Source organism: Bubalus bubalis, chromosome 9 (assembly GCF_019923935.1).
Source record: "Bubalus bubalis isolate 160015118507 breed Murrah chromosome 9, NDDB_SH_1, whole genome shotgun sequence".
Taxonomy (NCBI): domain Eukaryota; kingdom Metazoa; phylum Chordata; class Mammalia; order Artiodactyla; family Bovidae; genus Bubalus; species Bubalus bubalis.
This window is the reverse complement of record NC_059165.1, coordinates 57,052,091-57,073,103: the sequence shown is the minus strand read 5'-3', so window position 1 is coordinate 57,073,103 and position 21,013 is coordinate 57,052,091. Positions and strand designations below refer to the sequence as shown.

At 42.2% G+C, this 21,013-nt stretch overlaps 1 protein-coding gene across 5 annotated transcripts in view; it reads left to right on the top strand.

Moving 5' to 3' along the window:
* ARHGAP26 (Rho GTPase activating protein 26) overlaps positions 1–21,013 on the top strand; it is a 468,401-nt gene that overhangs the window by 242,831 nt on the left and 204,557 nt on the right. For all 5 annotated transcript variants that reach the window (XM_045166568.1, XM_045166569.1, XM_045166571.1 and 2 more), the window contains exon 12: positions 17,812–17,848. In XM_045166568.1, coding sequence (XP_045022503.1) covers positions 17,812–17,848 — 37 coding nt within the window. The remainder of the gene's footprint in view (positions 1–17,811; positions 17,849–21,013) is intronic.

The following is a 21,013-nucleotide window of genomic DNA, read 5'->3' as shown; positions in this document are numbered from 1 at the left end:
GCGCATATAAGTAGGGCTTTGGGGGCTATACATAGGCAGAGATGGATAGAAAGCCTTTTCTTTGCCAGAAATACAGGAACAAGGTTTCTTAGACAGAATAACCTGTGGCACGCATAGGAAATAGCCAGCCACTGAGTGTAGCTTGGACATGAGGTTAGGGAAGAGAAAGTAGGAAGTAAGAAATGCTGGGGCCAGCTTGCCAGAGGCCTGAGATAGAAATCTGGACATTGTTCTGTCAGGGAGTGATTTGACCACAAAGGTTTTGAAGCAGAAGTGATTTCAGAGCTTTGGCCACATGAAGGATGTATTGGCAAGGGGAAGGGCAAAAGTCAAACCAGTTGGAACCAGTTTGAAGACCTTACAAGTAGGAGGTACTAACTCCTCAAAAGTAGTCTTGGGACTGAAAAGGAAGGAATAGATATGATCATCACTCTGAAAATAAAGTATAGTTACTGTCACCTGACGAGATGTGGGAATAAAGACAGGAGTTTTAGGTTTTAGATCCAAGTTACTGAGATTAAAGTGATGCCATTAACCAAGACAGTGGTTATTAACTACTGTGTGTGCTGGGCACTGTGCCAGCTGCTTCCCTGCTGATGTCTCATCCCTCAGTTTGGGTGGAATAATCTCTATATTGCAGATGGGAGATTTGAGCCATAGAGAGGTATCACAGCTAGAAAGGAGCAGAGTTGCTGTGTGAAAATAGGTCTGTGTATTCTTTTTCCTATTAAATGACCTTGTGTCAGCCAACTGAAAACAAGTTCTCATTTAGCTGCCTATTCACAGGTTTTAAGGTGTTACTCCTCTCATTGTCTCAAGAAACCTTTCTTGGTGGTGAGAGGAGAAATGGATGCTGGGTTTGAGGTTCAGGGAAATTCCCAAGTGGAGATGACCGACGTGTAGTAAGAAATAGAGATGTGCTCGTCACAAAGCAGGGGTGAGGTTGAGATCGCATGTTTAGAGGTAGGGAGCCATCTGCATAGAGTCATTTATTGAAGCTGCAGAAATGGATGAAATTTCCAGGTGTTGTGTGTGGAAGGAGAGTGTGATAGAGAGAGCTAAGGAAGGAGCTTTGGGAATTTTTAGAGTAAGCCAAGGAATTCTCAAAGTATACTGCTGGTGGAGTGTAAATTGGAAAATCCATCCAAAAACTAGTAAGGCTGAACATGCACATACCCTCCAGTGACCTGTGTTGAAATGACTCGGCCCTGCTGTTGTGGCGCAAAAGCAATCACGGACCATCTGTGATTGAGCAGAGCTGTTTTCAGAAAATCTTTACTTACATAGGACCAACTGGATGTGGCCCACCGGCTGTGGTTTGCTGATTTTGTTGCCAAGAAAACATACATGAGTACAAAAGGAGACACGTAAAAGGTTGTTCATTGCAGTGTGGTTTGTAATGGTGAAAAATTGAGAATAACCTATATTGTTATGGACATATATACAATGGACTAGTAATAGCATACTTTATTGTGGATTAAATGAATGAACTTGATCTGTATGTATTAATGTGGATAAATCTTATGAATGTAATGGTAAGTGAAGAAGCAATTTGCAAGATCAGATATATGTATATATGGTATAAACTATGTACATTTTAAAAACATAAGTGTTGTCTATAAACATGTGCATATGTAGTAGAAGTATTAAAACATGGAATGTTCATACCATCTTTGGGGTACAAGGAGAAAGGGATAGAGATAAGGCTAAGGGACAGTTTCTTTGAGATCTCAGAAACAAATTTAGAAAACTGCTAATATCTATAAAATCTGCATCATGACTTAAATAATTTTTTTGTACTTTTATGCTCAAAATATTTTATGTGTATGTATGTGTATGTACATACAATTGATCCCTGTTATTTACAGATTCTGTATTTGTGAATTCACCTACTTGCTGAAATTTCCTTGTACCTCTAAATCAATGTTTGTGGTGCTTTCACAGTCATTTGTACTTGTGTGCAGAGCAGAGAGAAACTTCAGTTGCTCAATACACATGTTCCCAGCTGAGGGTGGACAAGGTGACCCTCTGGCTGCTTTCAGTCATCATGCCATAAATAAGTATTCTTTTTGCTATTTAGTACATTTAATATTTTAGTATATTTTGTGTTTTTGTGCTCTTTGCTGTTGATTTCACTGTTTAAAATGGCCCTCTGCACAGTACTGAAGGTGCTGACTACTGCTGTGAGCACAGGAAGGCTGTGGTGAGCCTTATTGAGCAAACAAGTGTTAGGTGAGCTTCGTTCAGGCGTCAGTTACAGAGCTGTACCGTGAGTTCGGAGGTAATGAATTAGTGGCATATATTAGATAAGGTATCTTGAAACAGAAACACATAAACAGGGTTATATACTGATCAGTTGATGAAAATATTGTCACCAGAGGCTTGTAGGAATTTAACCCTGTGTTTTCTCTATGATCACTGGTTTGGTGTTTGTGGTGATTTTAAAAAACATAATTACTGTGAATAATGAGAATCGACTATGTGTAAATATATATGTATCAGTATGTTTTCTATTTATGATTACTTTGTATTTGTGATGATTTTATACTCAAAATACTTCCCTCCCCCGCCTCCAAATTAAAGAAGATTAGCACAGGGTAGAAGAACCTACAGTGTTGCCTGCGGAGCAGGGCTGGAAGGGTTCAGAAGAGATGAATTTTTAAAGGACACAGGCTATCAAGTGCCTACTAACCATATCAAGTGCTGTAGGAAAGGGCCCAGAAGCAGCCTTTGGTTTGTGTGTTTACCTGCCATGCTCTCAAATTCAGATCAGAAGTAATGCATGTCCTAATCTCTTCTGTCCACCACTCTGGGGAGGGGACCAAGTGAGCTTAGCCCTCCCAGTTGACTTTGGCAGCTGGCTGTGCTCATAACTAGCTCCATGGCTCTGTGTGCAGCATGCTTTGGCTTTTTCTGCAGAAGAAGCAAGAGAATCTTAGGTCGGGCACTTTGTGCTTTTGATGTGAACACTAGTAACAACTTTTTTCTTCCTGGTCAATTTTAAACCATATTGTTCAGTGAGCTGGCCTTTGATCAGCAACCTTCCAACCCTGCCTCCTTTTCCTTTTCAGTCCTTAGTCCCCATTCCTCTAAACTTCCAGGGCCTCATTCTTAATTGTCAGCAAATCCCAATTTAGCAGGTTGCTGATAAGATATAAGGTGCTACCCTTCTGTTGTAATGGGAAATCCTTAAAGTGAGTGGAGTGTTGACATGAGCCCTTCAGGCCAAAGAAGTTTACTTTTGATGGTGGTGTGTTAAAAATGTGGAGCAGTAAAAGTAAGGGAGTTGAATTTTTTTTAAGCAGCTGTTTCCAGCCCCTCTTTGATGGACTAGGAAATTAAGTCCAGAGAGAGGGAGAGGCTGGATCAGGGTCACACAGGAAGTCAGTGGCTGGTCAAGACCACTCTACTTGTCAGCTTCAGGCTCCCTGACTATTCAGATCACAGCTGTGTGGTTAGCCGTATACCCTGAATATTAGTCTTGAGCATGTATATAGATCTTTACAAACTTCAGCATTCTTATGCCCTGTCTTGAGCTGGAGGTACAGAGTATTTATTAGTTTTCCAACAATGTGCAGACTCCCTAAAGTGATGTGGATCAATTCTACGTGATAGCTTTCTGGGGGTGGGGAAAGGGGATTGAAGTGTGTTACGGCTCCTTGTCCTAAATTTGTATTTTAAACCAGCGAGTTCCAAATCTAGGCTGTGACTCAGAAGCAGCTGTAAATTATGTTTACAAACTAGGGAAATTAATTCAAGATGAAACATAAACATAAAAACGAAAACTATAAACCTTCCAAAAGAAAGCACAGGACAAAATCTTTGCAATCTGAGTTTAGCATTGGTTTCTTAATGAGATACAGAAAGCAATAGCCCTACCCAAAAATGAAAATTTTGACTTAATTAAAATTATAAACATGTGCTTATCAAAAAGCACCATTGAGGAAGTCAATTGGCAAGCCACAGTAGGGGAGAAGATATTTGCAAAACATGCATCTGACAAAGGACTTATGTCCAGAATGTAGAGACAGCTCATAAAACTCAATAATAAAAAGAACAGTTCATTTAAAAGATGGACAAAAGACTTGAAGAAACACCTCATAAATGAGGGTTAAGACTGTCTAGTAAGCATAAGAAAAAAATACTCAACATCACTAGTCATCAGGGAAATGAATCTTAAAACCATGATGAGATACTACTACATAGCCACCAAAATGGCTAAAATTAAAAGACTGACAATACCACATGTTGGTGAGTATGTGGAGCACTTAGAACTCTCATACATTATTGGTGGGATTGTAAATGAACATTTGGTAAAAGATCTCGGCAGTGTCTTATTTAACAACAAATAAAAAGCCTGCCTCATAATCCAGCAGTTCCACCCTGAGATCTTTGCACAAGACAAAATGAAGAGGTAGGTCTTCAAAAAGATTTACACAAAGACATTCAGAGCAACTTCATTTATAATAGCCTAAGGGGAGAACAGTCTAGATGTTGATAAACAGGAGAGTCAATCAACAGTAATATAGTCAAATAATGAAATATCACTCGACAGTGAAAAAGTCAGAGTATTAATTCAGGCCACAATGTGAATGAATCTCGAAAATTTTATGTTGAGTGAAATCGGCAGCCATAGAGAGTATGATCAGTATGATGCCATTGGTATGATGTTCTTGAACAGGCAAAGCTAATGGTGCGAGCAAATGAAAACACAGCACAGTGGTTGTGCATGGGGGTGTGTGTTTTGTGTCTGTGTTTTGAGGGTAAAATGGAGAGACCTGAGAGAACTGTCTGAAGTGATGGTAAAGTCTCTACCTTGATATGGGTTCAGGACACCTTCATGCATGACTTTGTCACAACTCCCTTAAGAATTGTGCATTTCACTGTAGGTAACTTTTGCTTTAAAAGACTGATAATGTTGAACCTTAGTGAGTGATGAGCTTACCAAAGTGTTTAGAAGGGAAGACCTGATATCTGTAACTTACTTTAAAATTTATGAAAGAAGTAAGCTGTGTTGGTGGATGAGAGAGATGGTTAGATATGTGATAAGGCAGATGTAACAATAACCTGAGGAATGGAGGTCATTTTCCAAGGTCCCACCCTTACCCTTTACCACCATTGCTGTGCGGAAAGCGCTATGGAATCTCGATAAACCTCCTCCCTTTCACACTGTGTGGAGTTGAGGAAGGGCTCAACTTAGTAACTTTTAGCCTCTGTAGAACCAGAAAGAATTCTATTGGGTTGGCCAAAATGTTCATTTTGATTTTTCCATAAGCTCTTACAGAAAACTCTGAATGAACATTTTGGCCAACCCAATAGAATCTACTTTTCTTTGCAAACCGCATTGCATTCATTGGAAATTGTCAGAAAATACAGAGATTCCTCATGTCATAGAGTTAGGGTCCCCTGTCTACCAGCTTCAGAGCAAGGAAGTGGCTATTCCCAGAACTCCTTGCTGCATATCCATGGGTTGGCATCAGGATTATTCCTATAAATTTAGGAGAGGTCCTGCATCTAAGGGAGCTTGGTTTCGAGTCAGTCATCTGTCTGGAAATGCGGTACTCCAACCTCGCAGTTGTCTGAGGCAAAGCAGTCACCTGTGTCTATGTCAGATAAATTCACCTCCGGCCTCACAAAGATGCATTGTGCAGAATTAATGAGCTCAGTATAAAAGCCACTTGCTTAAGTCCTCTGAAGGACAGAGGGCTGGAAGGTGAAAGGAGTGGATTCTGTCCAGCGTCTCACCCTCTGGCTCTCCTTCCTCCTGCACTGCTCTGGCAGCAGGACCTCATACGCTCCCACTTGAGGATCATGTATACGGGACCAAGGAGTTTCTCATTTGCAGTTTTCCAAAGTACAAAAGAACAAGGGTCCCTCTTCTGCTTTTGGTGCTGTGTCACTATTTCCAAAGACAGAGAGAAAGAGAGGAGCTAGGAGAGAGAGGAACACAGAAAGACCTCCTCTGTTTAAAAAGCGCGGTCTTTGGAGAATGGGGAGATGATCCCCCCTCTCCTCACAGAGACACCAGGCTGATGGACTAATGGGTTTACACTCTTTTAAGTGTTACATGAGCATGAGGCCAGGAAATTTTAAAGCCAGAAGACTCCTCACATTATGAACCGGCCACGTCCTACATACCTGTCAGCTCACACGCCATCTGTTTAACTGTCGTGCATTTGATATCAAGTGAGCTTGTGTGCTTTGTGTTACCTTTAAATTTTTCCTGAAACATTTTTCTGACTTGTACATTAGATTCCTTTTTTCCTCTTTTGTGTCCAGTTTTTGTTCACATTGGCTGTGACTCCAATCTTGGTTTGAAAGCTAGGGAAGTTGCTTATAGGGGTTTTCAGGATTTCTGAATATGAAATGCAAGGAAATTGCATAATGTTGCAGAGTTTCCTCTTCTTGTTGCTTGCTTGTAACCCCAAATATAGTAGTTCCTTCTCGAAGCTTAAAGGAATTTGGCAGATCTTACCCACTGATGGTCTATTGTGGTCTCGAGAGTCAGTGTCACCCTGATTTGAGGTTGAATTTTTTTCTTGAGGTCAAGCAACAAAGCTTCCTGAACTATAACTATGACAACAGTGTTTATATAACATGCAAATCAAAGTTCTGTGGCGGAGGGGAACCACCCACCTACAACACTCAGTGTTAATAGTCCCAGAAACATTTTGCTCATGAAGCTGGTTAAAGTAGTTAGCTTACCCCTCCACTGGATATCTGGGTGGACCCTGCCACCTATATACTCCAGGAGGAGCTGTTTCACCTTTTCCTTTGAAATTCTGTTGGCTTCATTTGTGATTTCTGACAGGGAACGGTAGTAAATGCCAGCAACACTCAAAAGTGGGAAGTGCTGCTTTAAGAATAATCTGCTCATCAAGGTCATTATGACCGGCTCCTGACCCACTGAGGAAGACTCAGACAAGAGAATGTGAATCCCATGTTTTAAGCTCCTGTCCCTCAGTCAGGGGTGATTTCTTGGACTGTATATATGCCCAGCCCTGTGTTAGAAGCTGGGTGATCCCCCATGAAAGTGTAAGGCAAAAGTAGCCACTGGGGAGTTATTTGGAGATGAGAAATAATGAAAAATGCTAAGTTGTATCCTGAAGCATTAAATTCTATAGAGTAGTCTGTTGGAGCAGTGAGAAGTCAGAGAGAGGATATAGGAGGGAGGTCTGCAGCCGTTAAGTAAGGTAGGAACTCTTCACGAAGGTAGAAGAAAGGGAAATGACATTTTTGAGCACTTTCAGGCACCGTGAAACTACTTCTAATTCTCCCATTACTCCCACAGATATTATTACTTAGCTGTACTTTAAGGAAAAAACAGGCTCAAATGTTAAATAACCATCTGAAGGCCCACAGCCAGAAAGGCCCATGGAACCAAGACTTTATGCCAAGTCTCCAGGGCACACAGCCCATTCTGTCCACCACTCCACTTTGCCTCAACCACCTCCATTCCCCCTTGTTCTAGATTTCATCCAGTTCTTGTACAGGTGAAAGGATGGGCTAACAATAATGAACGAGGCTGACTGTATCAGCCCAGGAATGCCCAGGGTTGCCTTCTGGATGAAACGGGGCTTAGTCTTATGTATGGGAATGACATTCAGCAAGCCTCCCTACTTCAGTGGACCAAGAAGAGCTCCTGCTGCTGCTAAGTCACTTCAGTCGTGTCCAACTCTGTGCAACCCCATAGACAGCAACCCACCAGGCTCCCCTGTCCCTGGGATTCTCCAGGCAAGAACACTGGAGTGGCTTGCCATTTCCTTCTCCAATGCATGAAAGTAAAAAGTGAATGTGAAGTCGTTCAGTCGTGTCCGACCCTTAGCGACCCCATGGACTGCAGCCTTCCAGGCTCCTCCGTCCATGGGATTTTCCAGGCAAGAGTACTGGAGTGGGGTGCCATTGCCTTCTCCAGAAGAGGTCCTAACTGCCGGTTATTTTCGTCCAATTGAGATCTACTTTCCTGGAACTCCACCCTGACTTTCATCTCCATTCAGAGCAGTAAGTCTTCCCCTTCTTGGACATAATAGGTCCTTCAAGTATTTGAAGGACCAGTATTGTGATGTTTTGAAGTTTGTTCTCCAGCCAGAGCTGTGGTTTAGGGCAACGCATTTTCCAGGAGCAGTGTGTCAGATAGATTAGAGCAGAGAGAGAGGAGTCAGCAAGACCAGGGAGAAGGCCAGTGTTGAGATACAAATGAGAAGACACAGCCTGACATCGAGCAGTGAAAGAGAAGTGGGGATGAGGGATAGACTCAGGATGCAGGACAGTGATAAATCCTGGCACTGGCTGGATATGTGAAGTAGAAGGAAAGAGAAGGAAGGGGGAAAATCAAGGATGAATGAGATTACTTTGCCTCTCTACTGTGTTGCATACTTTTCTTTGTTCTTCATTCAAGAGTTCTCTATAAAGCTTAATTAGGCTTTTCTCTCATTAGCCTTTTTTTTTTTTTTTTTTTTTTTTTGCCAGAACTCTTGGCTGCAAGCAATAGAAACGCAATTAAAAAAAAAAAATCTTGCTGGTTCACTCGTGGAGAGAGCAGGGATGACACTGAGCTACATCTCAGTAGGTCAGACAGTGCCCTTAAAGTCTGGCCTCCCTTCACATCGTCACTCTACTTTCCTTTGGCCTGTACTCAGTCTTTGTGTCTGTGGTGGCAGAGTCAGCTCCAGAAGCTCCAAGCATGTGTCCTGTTCTAACAAGGCCTCATTCCTTCTGGTGTAATAAAAAAGTTTAAACACAAATTCTATCGACTGCATTTGGCCTGGGGAGAATCACACGCACACTGAGATACCAGGTCTGGATCCTCCGGCCACACCCAAAGATGGAATTAGGCTCAGCCCCCCACCCCCACTTCCTGCCCCAAACAGCAAGGACTTGGTGGTGGGGTGGCTCCCAAGGAAAATGAGGGCAGAATCCCTGGGCATAGAAAGCATGGGTACTGAGCAGAGGAAACAGGAGCAGATGTTCTGAGTACTTTGCTTCCCCCCTGGTGTTCCTGAGGAACTGCACAAGAGATACGCCCTTTTGGAACCTTTAGTTCAAGCAGCAGACGATGCTTGAATTAATGGAACAAAAAGTGTGTCTTTCTATTCATCATCATTGTCGTAGTCATGTTGAAGAGCAGGTGGTCACTTTTAGTCTGAGCAAGTCTACAGGAGTCAAAGACTATTCATCTGACTTTGGGAGCACGGCTATTTAGTCACTCGTGCTGGGCCATTTTCCAGGAGAGTGCCTTCCTCCTAAGGTGCCTGTGTTGCATGGGGGAGGGAGCCTCAGCACCCTGAACTACAATAGCGCCTTCCTGGTCACGCCATGGACTAGCATTGGCAGCGTTTGTGGTCAATTGTTGGGTGTAGAGCTAGTATTCATCAGTGTGCTACAGAAAATGAATGACTCTGTGAAGGGTTTTGACAGCCTGAAGTTCAGCCAAGTAAGATAAGTCTGCCTTATATTGTCTCGTAATAAGACCTGAATTGTGTATTTCTCTTTCTTTCTAAGGTAAAGATTCATAGTGGATTTGCCAGGTGTTGAGAAGAATGAGGCATACTCACCTGGCAGTGATAGATCTGGCTTACTTTCTGTCTGGTTGATCCATCAGTGCATTGTCATTGCTTCAACTTGGAGACAGTTAAAAAATCTACATCTCTTTTATTCCTCTACTCACAAACATTCATCCAGTCAATATTGAGTGGCCTACTGTATTCCCGTTACTAAACCTCTTTGCATGTAAGAGGGCAAGAGCAGGGTCTTCATGTTTGTTTAGAAACAGGTCACGGGGAAGAGCCCTCAGACACATGTTTATTGGTTCACTTTTGAAAGAGCCTCCCTAAAACAGCAGATGCAGTACTCGTGGCAGTGGAAAGGGCAAGCCAGAGGAAGCACTGCCAGGTGAGAATTAGAAAAGCAGCAGCAGCCATTCTACTTCCTTCTCTGGCCACCTTCTGTCACTCGGACTGTGCTGACAAGAGGCATGTTTCTAGTGGGAGAAGGAGGAACAAATAGTAGCTCCCCAGCTCTGGCACCTTGAGTTGAGACATATCCTCACTTACTCCAAGCTCTTTAAACTGATTTTATCCCCATAGGCTTAAGATTCAAACAATTCATTTTTTTCCATTATACTTTATTTCAGGGCATTTATATAGCTCCCTGTGCTATACAGTGTCGGACCTTGTTGTTTTTCCTTTATGTATAGCAGTTTGTATCTGCTAATCCCAAACTCTCAGTTTCTCCCCCTCACCCCCTTTCCCCTTTGGTAACTGTATGTTTGCTCTCTGTATCTTGAATCTGTTTCTCTTTTGTAAAGAAGTTAATTTGTGTCATATTTTAGGTTCCAGGCATATGTGATATCACATGCAATTTGTCTTTCTCTTTATGAATTACTTCACTTAGTATGATAATCTCTAAATGGATCTAGATGTTGCTGCAAATACCATTATTTCATTCTTTTTTATGGCTGAGTAATATTCCATTGTAAATAGGTACCACATCTTATCCACTCACCTGTCAGTGGACATTAGATTGCTTCCATGTCTTGGCTATTGTAAATAGTGCTGTTATGAACTTGCGGTGCATATATCTTTTCAAATTAGAGTTTTCTCTAGATATATGCCCAGGAATGGGATTGCTAGATCATATAGCAGCTCTATTTTTTAGTTGCTGAAGAAACCTCCATGCTCTTTTCCATAGTGGCCGCACCAGTTTACATTCTTACCAACATATAGAAGGGTTCCCTTTTCTCCACACCCTTCCCAGCATTTGTTATTTGTAGATGTTTTAAAATGATGGCCCTTCTGACTTGTGTGAGGTGGTAATGCACTGTGGTTTTGATTTGTGTTTCTCTAATAACTAGCAGTGACGAGCATCTTTTCACGTGCCTTGTGTTGTTCAGTCCCTCAGTTGTTTTCGACTCTTTGTGACCCCATGAACTGCAGCACACCAGGCCTCCCTGTCCTTCACCATCTCCAGGAGCTTGCTCAAACTCACATCCATTGAGTTGGTGATGCCATCCAATCATCTCATCCTCTGTCGTCCCCTTCTCTTGCCTTCAATCTTTCCCAACATCACGGTCTTTTCTGATTGAGTCAGCTCTTGGCATCAGGTGGCCAAAGTATGTCTTCTTTGGAAAAATGTCTATTTCTCTTCTTTTCTAAATATCTTCTGCCCATTTTTCAGTTGGGTTGGTTTTTTATTGTAGTTGTTATGGAATTGTATGAGCTGTCTGTATATTTTGTAAAATAAGCCCTTGTCAGTTATGAATATCTTCTCCCATAGGTTGTCTTTCCATTTTGTTAATGGTTTCCTTAGTTGTGCAAGCTTATAAGTTTGGCAAACTGACTCAATGGGTATGAATTTGAGCAAATGCAAGGAGATGGTGAAGGACAGGGAAGCCTGGCGTGCTGCAGTCCATAGGGTTGCAAAGAATCAGACGTGACTTAGTGACTGAATAACAAATAAGTTTGATTAAGTCCCATTTGTTTATTTATTTATTTTTGCTTTTATTTCTTTTGCCTTGGAAGGCTGACCTATGAAAACATTTATATGAAAAGAGAAGGTCTCCTGGATGCAAAAATTCATGTCCATTATTGGTTGGTGGTGCACAAATGAGGGGTGTCTTACTAGTAACTTCTCGTGGGTATTACTGAAAGTCCCTATGTTAAGCCTGTTTAAATTCAAATGTGGTGCTCTGCTCACAGGTCTGTCTACCTCACCATCCTGGGCACCGCTGCTAGTTCTCTCTGTGCTGTTAGCTTTTGTGAAGGATGTGTTTTGAGCATCGCAAAGTGTCTCCAGCTGGTTGTGGTTTTCAGTTACTGCCATACTTGTATTAATTGGAAGTTTATAGAATCACTGTTATGTTTAAATTGGGTGGAAATTCTGTTCTTACATAATGGTTGTGTTGTTGCCATTTTAATTACTCCTTAGCTTCTTTTGAGTTCTTTGTTGATTGCCAAACTTTTTTTTTCCATTGGACTGGGTGGAGGAGTCCTATGAAGTTGTGATTGAATACAAATCTAGACTAGAAAGCTCTCCCACTTGTTGGCTTTTGTAACTTTTGGAAACTTATTTATCTACATGATGGTATAAAGTGGAGGAAGTAGTAGTACCCCATAAGCTTGAGGATGAAATAAAATAATTCATGTAAATGCTGTGTGTGGTGTCTGGCACATAATTGGTGGTGAAAAAGTGTGGTGAGTAGTTACTTTTATGTTTGACTGATGTTTTAAAAAACATTGACAACTATTGCTCGGCAAGTTGACTTTAGATGGTCTCCTTTCCTTTAGCCCTTTAATTAGCTTCATTTGGTTAAATTGCATGGCTAATGAGGCCGCTGTCACTGTATCCTTCAAACCACAGACCTGTGCTTAGCCATTTATCCCATAGAGGATAAGTCTGAAGAGAAGGAAAGGGGAGGGTGGTGATGGCGATGAAAGACCATCTTTACAGAATGCTCTCTACGGGCTGTAGAATTTGTATTCTACCCTCTATGTTAAATGTTTTCTATCTGTTGTCTTATTTAATTTTCACAATGACCCTAAGAGACAGGGAATATTAATGTCCCTCTTTTAGACTAGGTAAGACTGAGGTTTAGAGATGTGAAGTGACTGAACTCTATAGCTGGTAACTCGTAGAGCTGGGCTTTGAACCTAAGCAGCATATGAGCATAAATCTGTCACCCCTGACAGTTTAAAAGAGCAAACCCTAGTGATGGTGGATCCATTGTGTCACAAGAGAGGAGGGACAAAAATTGTCTCTGATGGTGTAGAGGCAGCTTGGGCAATGTTTGGGAGTATGGGCAGGTAGTTCTGTTTTGTATTTCTCCACATGGACATGTAAGAGGAACCGCCTGGTGGGAGGCGTTTAGATGTTCCAAGCTACTTGGAAGAGACCTGAGAAGGACAAAGCTTAAATGTGAATTCACATGCAGCTGAGATAGGAACAGCAGTTTTAAGTGAATTTGTCCATGAAGCTATTTCTCCAGCACTTTCTTTTTGTGCAGATTTTGATCCAAAATGTGATGTGGCCAAGTGTTAATGCAGCTGTGTGTCAGAGGGAAAAGTGAGATTGCTTTGTCTAATTCTTGCTTTACTTATGCCTTTAATTTATAAGTTAAAAAAATTTCTGTGCTTTTCTTGGTAAGGCCTGGATAATGGTGATAAAGGACAGCTATGAAAAAATTCTGGGAACCCAAATAACTCTGCTCTCTTAATTCTCTAGGGACACGTAAATTGAATTGGCTCATCAGTGAACAGAACTGATTGCCAAATCACGTCTTAATGCAATAGGAGCATATGAAGGCTTTCCTCACCCTCCTTTGATTTAATTAAATTGTATTCCCATTGTAGCTTCTGGGTGAGGTCTCACAGAATTGCAGTATCCTGTGATTTGTATCAAAGACCTACTTTCCTGCCCTGGTGTTTATCTTCAGAATTGAGCCCTGTGGTTCAAAGAATATGAAGTGTTACTTCTGGGTTAGATGTCAGCTGGTCACATGGGTTAGTGGTGAATGCTTCAGGCTGGAATCAAAAGGCAATTCCCAATTTCATTTTCTGACTCCTGGCAAATTCTTTATGCCAGTGACTCACCTTCCCTAGCTGCCCATGACATCTTATCACCTTCATCATCATCATCATCATCATCATCATCATGATGTCTTATGTATCACGTGGTTAGTTATTAAGACTTTGGGCTTTGGAAACAGACTGTAGGAGTTCTGTCTGGATTCTGCCCAATTCCAGCTGCCTAACCTTGAGCAAATGACCTAACCTCTCTAATGCCTCAGTTTTCTCATCTATATGTCAGGAATAATTAGGTTGGTGTGAGGACTAAACAAGATAATGCATTTTAGAGTGCTCAGAGTGGTGTCTGACACGTGATAAGTCTTTTGTCATCATCCTTTGTATTAAGTCCATTATTGCTATTGTAACTATTTTATAATGAGTCTCAGGTGGACCCTCATAACATAAAGTAAATCTGTAGTTTGTATTCTCTAGAAGTGTACACTTGAAAACAAATATTCAGTGGTATGGATATTTAACAAATCCTCATGTACAGGGAGAAGGCAATGGCACCCCACTCCAGTACTCTTGCCTGGAAAATCCCATGGACGGAGGAGCCTGGTGGGCTGCAGTGCATGGGGTCGCGAAGAGTCAGACATGACTGAGCGACTTCACTTTCACTTTCCACTTTCATGCATTGAAGAAGGAAATGGCAACCCACTCCAGTGTTCTTGCCTGGAGAATCCCAGGGACGGCGGAGCCTGGTGGGCTGCCATCTCTGGGGTCGCACAGAGTTGGACACGACTGAAGCGACTTAGCAGCAGCAGCAGCAGCAGCATGTACAGAGTTCAGCTGAAGCTAGTGCATCCCTGAGTGAAAGTGCTATAGAAAGCCAGAGGGCCAAAAGAGGCTTGACTATGGGGGCCAGGCTTTAGAGCACTCTGGCTAAGCAGGATGGATGGACTTTAGCTTAAGTTGGGTTGTGTTCATGTGTTGTGATTCATTCTTCCTTGGAGTCATAACTCAGGAATTGTTGAGTGACTCATGTCACTTTGAATTGGTCCTGGAGAGTTGAATTCTATCCTTTTAAGACATAGTCTCTTAGAGATTTACTTGAAGGCATACGAACCTGGGATAACTCTACTTATCAATCCTATGGCAGAAGCCACTGCCAAAGGGACCTTTTAGTTGGGGAAATTGCCCTTGTCTCTGAACCTCAGTCTGGCACTAGTGGGCAACTGTGAGATCTCACGGTTTTCCCAGAACAGACTGAGCATTTCTGAAGGGGTGAATTGCATGCCCTTTGCTTCTGCCGGAATGGAAGGTACTTATAAACCATAGGCTACTAGTACAGCTTGGTAGTTGTGTGCATTTGCCACTGCCTAGGAAAGTAAAGGACAATTGGAACCTCCCTCCAGCAGCAAGATAGACCAGTACACCACCTTCCAGCTCTCTGTCCTTGGATAAACTGTGTAACCTCTCTGGCCTCCAGTTACACATCCATAAGATGCAAACAACACCAGTGGCTAATCCACAAGGTGGTTAAAAAGATTTGATGATGTCATGAATGGCACTTGGTAAGTGCCAGTGAACAAAGCCATTTCCACTTAGCGCTGTTCCCATACCACCATCCAGCCTGTGTGATGATGAGGCTGCTTCCCTACCCGGGCCTTCCTTGTCGGGCCATGTAGTCATGCCATTCTGGCAGGCATGGTTTGTTAACTTAATTTCAAACTCATTCTCTTTGGTTCATTTACCCAAACCATACAGAGATTAATGGCCTGTCCTCAGAGTACCAGGCGGCACATGTTCCTGGCACCTTTGGCTCATTGATCGCGCCTCTGCGGTTTGGGGAATACCTCAGTGTTCTAGGCAGGGGCCTCCTGAGCCCTAGGAGACATTTAAAGGAAAGTAATTTGGTGCAAATTCACCTCCTAATTAAGGAGGGCTGAAAGCCCTGTTTTGTTTTGCTATTCCTTCTGGCCAGTTAGAAACAGGAGCAGGATTCTCTGGAATAGAATGTGTGAATTTATTGGGAGGAATGAAGTGAACAGGGATGGCCAGAAAAAGTACTTGCCCAAGTATCGTCTCTTCCCCTGTGTTTGCCTTAGCTACCTGTCCAGTTGTAGTGCATGCCATTGACTGTGGGTCGCTGGTCTGACCTGTACCCATTTGGCTCTGCAGGATTGTGTTTCTGCTTCTCTATTTGCCCCATTCTTATCTCCTCTGGTCTGAGGCCTTTTCATTCATCAGACAGTGGTGCTTGAAATATAGAAACCCCTTTTATCCTCATCTTTCTGACCTTCAGTATGTGCCTGTGTATCTTTGTACAAAAATCTTTGAGAAATGAATAATAATCGTAAAATGGGAGATTTGTCAGATTATCTGTTTGACCATTCAAAGACCTTCTTGGCTGACTCCTTCAGGTTATAGATGGGGCACCTGAGATGCAGAGAGGGTGAGAGACTTACCCAGTGACACAAGGCAACTGGGGGCCATGTTGGAATTATTGTTTAGCTCTTGACCAGCAGTATCAGTAAGTATCAGTCTCACCGATACTTACTAGCAGATAAGAAGCCCCCTTAGGATATCATGGCTCTCTTTTCAGAGTTGCTTGGCTCTGTTTCTCTAAGGGTTAAATAAGTGGTTCTCAACCAACAGTGACCATTACAATCACTGGGAATATTTTTTTCTTTTGTGTGTTATCACCAACTTCATCCTATGTCTTTTCATATCTATAGGATCATAAGCACCAAAGAAAGATTTTGGAGCTATGATTTTTTTTCCCCTAAATCAGAGGTTTTATCATCTTACTTAATAATGTCAGCATATCAGGGATTGGCAAACCCTGCCCTGCAGGCCAAATCCAACTGGCTACCTGTTTTTATAGCCCATGAACTCAACATGGTATTTACAAGTGAACATTTGCCATTGACTCAGTGATAGGAAACACTTTGAAATCTATTTAAGCTAAATGCTATCCTCCCTCTATAAAAATTCTGTTTTTCTCATTAGTCTTATCTGTATTTCAGAAAGTTATACTGCTGAGAAAAGATACTCCCAGTGGTTGTGATGGCCACTCTTACAGTTGAGAACCAGCTGTATAACCCCTGGAAGAACCAAGCCAAGCATCTCCCAAAAGACAGCCATGAAACAATGATTGATTTTCACCTGCTAGGAATATTATACCTGTATTTTCAAAACTTACTCTATTTGAATTTTGTCAGGAAAAAATTGTGAAAATTTGTGGTCTCTCTTGTTTTTCAAGTCCCTGTATAATCATTGGTTTGGTTTTTACTCTTAGCTCACAAAGCCTAGAATGTTTACCATCTAGTCCTTTACAAGAAAAAGCTTGCCAACTCTTCCAGTGTGTCATTGTCTGTTTTATGTTGGGACGCATTCCCTTTTATGATTTGTATAAATCACTTAAGGATATTTTGTCGTAAAAGTAGTATGTTCTCCTTATAACATTTAAATTTGCAGTAAAAAGTTACTGGTCCCATTCCCCAGTGTTAACACTTAACAGTTTGTAATGTATCTTTGTCCAGACTTTGCCATGCACTAGCTGTGAGACCTTAGTTAACCTCTCTAGCCTCAAATTCTCCATCTGTGTATCAGTGATATTAACAGTTCTTACCCAACAGAATTGTTGCATAGATAATTTGAGATAATTCATGTGAATTGCTTAGCGCAGTTGCCTGCTGTGCAGTTAATGCTTAATGATTTGTAACTAATTAATTTTTTTCTCCCTTTTAGTTTATATACACATATTAGTTTTTTTTTTTTAAAGGAAGTATATGACTTTTTTTTTTTTAACAGTATAGCTCCAGAGGTGATTCTCTGAACAGGGGAAGTAAATATTGCTAAGTCTGCTGCTGCTAAGTCGCTTCAGTCGTGTCCGACTCTGTGCGACCCCATAGACAGCAGCCCACCAGGCTCCCCCGTCCCTGGGATTCTCCAGGCAGGAACACTGGAGTGGGTTGCCATTTCCTTCTCCAATGCATGAAAGTGAAAAGTGAAAGGAAAGTCGCTCAGTCGTGTCCGACTCTTAGTGACCCCATGGACTGCAGCCCACCAGACTCCTCCGTCCATGGGATTTTCCAGGCAAGAGTACTGGAGTGGGGTGCTATCGCTTCTCCTGAAGTAAATATTAGGAAGTGAGTAATAATAAAAGAAATTTCCATTTGGGGGCCAGAAATTGCCTTCCATTTTCTAGCACACAGTAGGCAAAAGGAGAAGGTAATGGTTTTGTATAGTGAACCTGTTGGGTGGTATAAAATGCACACAAGTAAATGTTATTTCTGTTTTCCAGGTCTACAACTCAAACAAAGACAGCCAGAGCGAAGGGAGTAAGTATGTTGCTTAGATACTTTTCCTACAGCTGGGTGTGGGCCTGGGCCTGGTGAAGTTGCCATTCTGGGGAAGAACCACCAGGAGGTGCTGTGGGCACATTGGGTTGGCCCCATTCCCCCAGTGCAGTCTGAGCTGCTTCTGCCCAAATATACCATGTCAGGAGGGTCAATGAGCCTGAGGGGCATGGCTGTGATGACATCTTGCAGTGTATAACCCTTCACACTGTGCAAAGAATTTTTATGTATATTATCTCAGTTAATCCTGTGTTGTCTTAAGAATGTAGCTCCAGTCACCACTTAAAAGTCACTTAATCCAGTAATACCCAGCTCCCCCAGCACCCTGTCCTGTTGGAAGCCAGAATTGACTTTGCCTCCCACACAGTCTCACTCAGAGGCCTGAAGAGGCAAGAACCATCTTAGTGATCACTTAGTAACTAACTCTGTGTTCCTTGTTGCTGCTCTGGAGAGTTATGAGTGGAGACGGTGAACTCTGTAATAATATTCTGTTTTGATGGGAGTGACCCTGGGTAGCCTCTGTAGCATTATACAGCACATTTCCCCTGCCACTGGCTCTGAGTACTCTGGTTAATTGTGGTTTCCAAGGGTACCTGTAACCTTGTAAAGATGATGGGATTAAAATGGAACTGCTTTTGCTAAGTGTTTAGGCTGATTATCTACTTGGTGCATAGGGGAAAAAACACATCCCTTCCACGTTGCTACCAGAGTACAAAGGAAATTCTGTCCCCTTGCCTCAGATTTGCTTTTGTAAAATCCATTTGGAAAAAGATTCCAAGGTAGCCCTCCCATGAATTCTAGTATTGTCAGAAAAGTCAGTAAAACAGTGCCTCTTCTTGTGGACAAAAGGATGAGCCATTTTATGTATGTGTGAAATCCATTATGGAGCAGAGATTTTCCTTCTTTCATTCTTTCCAAAATACAGATTTTTATCAGAAGTTTTAAATAAAATATTAAGTAATTTGGAATGGTTGCTGTTGGTAAGTTCAGAGGCTTTAGGGGAGGAAAACTATTTTTTGTTGTTTCTTTTTTCCCCTCAGGAATTGAACAAGGGAAAATTTTTTTCAAGTAAATATTCAAAGAAACAGGTCATTTTTTCCCCCTCTGTATCAGATGGGATTGCTTTAGAATATCTGAAATCAACTCTGGCTAACTTGTCCTAAAATAGCCATAGCAAAAACAATATTAAAAATAATGAAGGAATATAGAAGTCCTCAGGGTAATTCAAAGTAAGGTAGGAAGAGCTGAAGAACCAAGGCTTGAAAGCCGGACAGTTCTGGAGACCTGAGAACCAACGGGAAAGGGTCCTCTGGATGATACTTGTAGGATCATAAAGCCCATAGAATTTTTCAGTCCTTGCCTCATTCTTCTGAAGGTCCAGATTCCCAGGAAAGATAGCATCAAGATGGTCTTGCTTTGGCCCACCCAGAGGATAGCAACGCACCTTGATAGATGGTTTCAAAAGTGCTCATAAAATGAGAGCATTGTGGTTTACCTGCAGGGAGATCAGCGAACCCCCGGGAAAGGAGAGGGTAGATGCCACGCAGGCTGAAATAGGAGATGCCCACCCCACGGCCCAGCCTACAACCCATGTCTGTTATAAAGGACCCAGAACTGTGGGGGTTGAGACACATATAAATGGAGAACCACCCCTGCTCCCGCCCCCAGACCAGAAGCTGGCCTTTGACCTACAAACCTGCTTGTCTCTCCTTGAGATAAGTGCCAATAGATATGAAAGATGACCAGGATTCTGCTGGTGGGCATGCCAGCTGGTTGTACCATTCTGTAAGGCCTTTAGGACATAGGTACCGGAAGCCTTTAAAAAGTAAACATCCTTTGATTGATGTGTACACACTGTTGTATTTAAAATGGGCAACCAACAAGAACCTACTATATAGCACAGGGAACTCTGCTTAATATTATATAACAACCTAAATGGTAAAAGAATTTGGAAAAGAATTCAAACATCTCCTGCATTTGCAAGTGGGTTCTTTATCAGTAGCACCACCTAGGAAGCCCAAAGAATATATGCTGAAAAAGACTGGACGCATGTATATGTATAACTTAACCCTTTACTGTAAACCTCAGCACTGTACTATGCAGTATACTCCCCAGGGACACAGTTTACTGTACAAACTAACACGGCATTGTTAATTGACCATGTGCTGTGCTGTGCTTAGTCACTCAGTCGTGTCTGACTCTTTGCGACCCCATGAAGTGTAGCCTGCCAGGCTCCTCTGTCCATGGAAATTCTCCAGGCAAGAATGCTGGAGTGGGTTGCCATGCCCTCCTCCAGTGGATCTTCTTAACCCAGGGGTCGAACCCAGGTCTCCCACATTGCAGGCAGATTCTTTACCATTTGAGCCACCAGAGAAGCTCTGCTGCTGCTGCTGCTGCTGCTAAGTCACTTCAGTCGTGTCCGACTCTGTGTGACCGCATAGACGGCAGCCTACCAGGCTCCCCGTCCCTGGGATTCTCCAGGCAAGAATACTGGAGTGGGTTGCCATTTCCTTCTCCAGTGCATGAAAGTGAAAAGTGAAAGGGAAGTCGCTCAGTCGTGTCCAACTCTTAGCGACCCCATAGACTGCAGCCCACCAGGCTTCTCCATCCATGGGATTTTCCAGGCAAGAGTACTGGAGTGGGGTGCCATTGCCTTCTCCGAGAGAAGCCCTATACCCCAATATAAAATAAGTTAAAAAGAAAAAGAAAAACTCCCCAAGTATTAATAATCAAAAAAAAAAAAAAGGTAAATATCGTTTGACCTAGTGATTTGTCCTAAAGAATAGATTGGAGCACAAAGATGTTTCTGTAATAAAAAAAAAAAAGTTCACCAGAGCATTGATAATAATAGGTGAAGAACTAGAGACAATCCAAATGTTCAGTAGAAAGTTTATTAAAAGTATCATAGAATACTATGTAGCCTTTAAAAAGAATGAGAGACCATATATAAAATAGATAGCCAACGGGAATTTGCTGTATGGCTCAGGAAACTCAAACAGGGTCTCTGTATCAACCTAGAGGGGTGAAGGGTGGAATGAGGAGGGAGATGGGAGGGAGGTTCAGAAGGGAGGGGATATATGTATACCTATGACTGATTCATGTTGAAGTTTGACAGAAAACAGCAAAATTCTATAAAGCAATTACCAT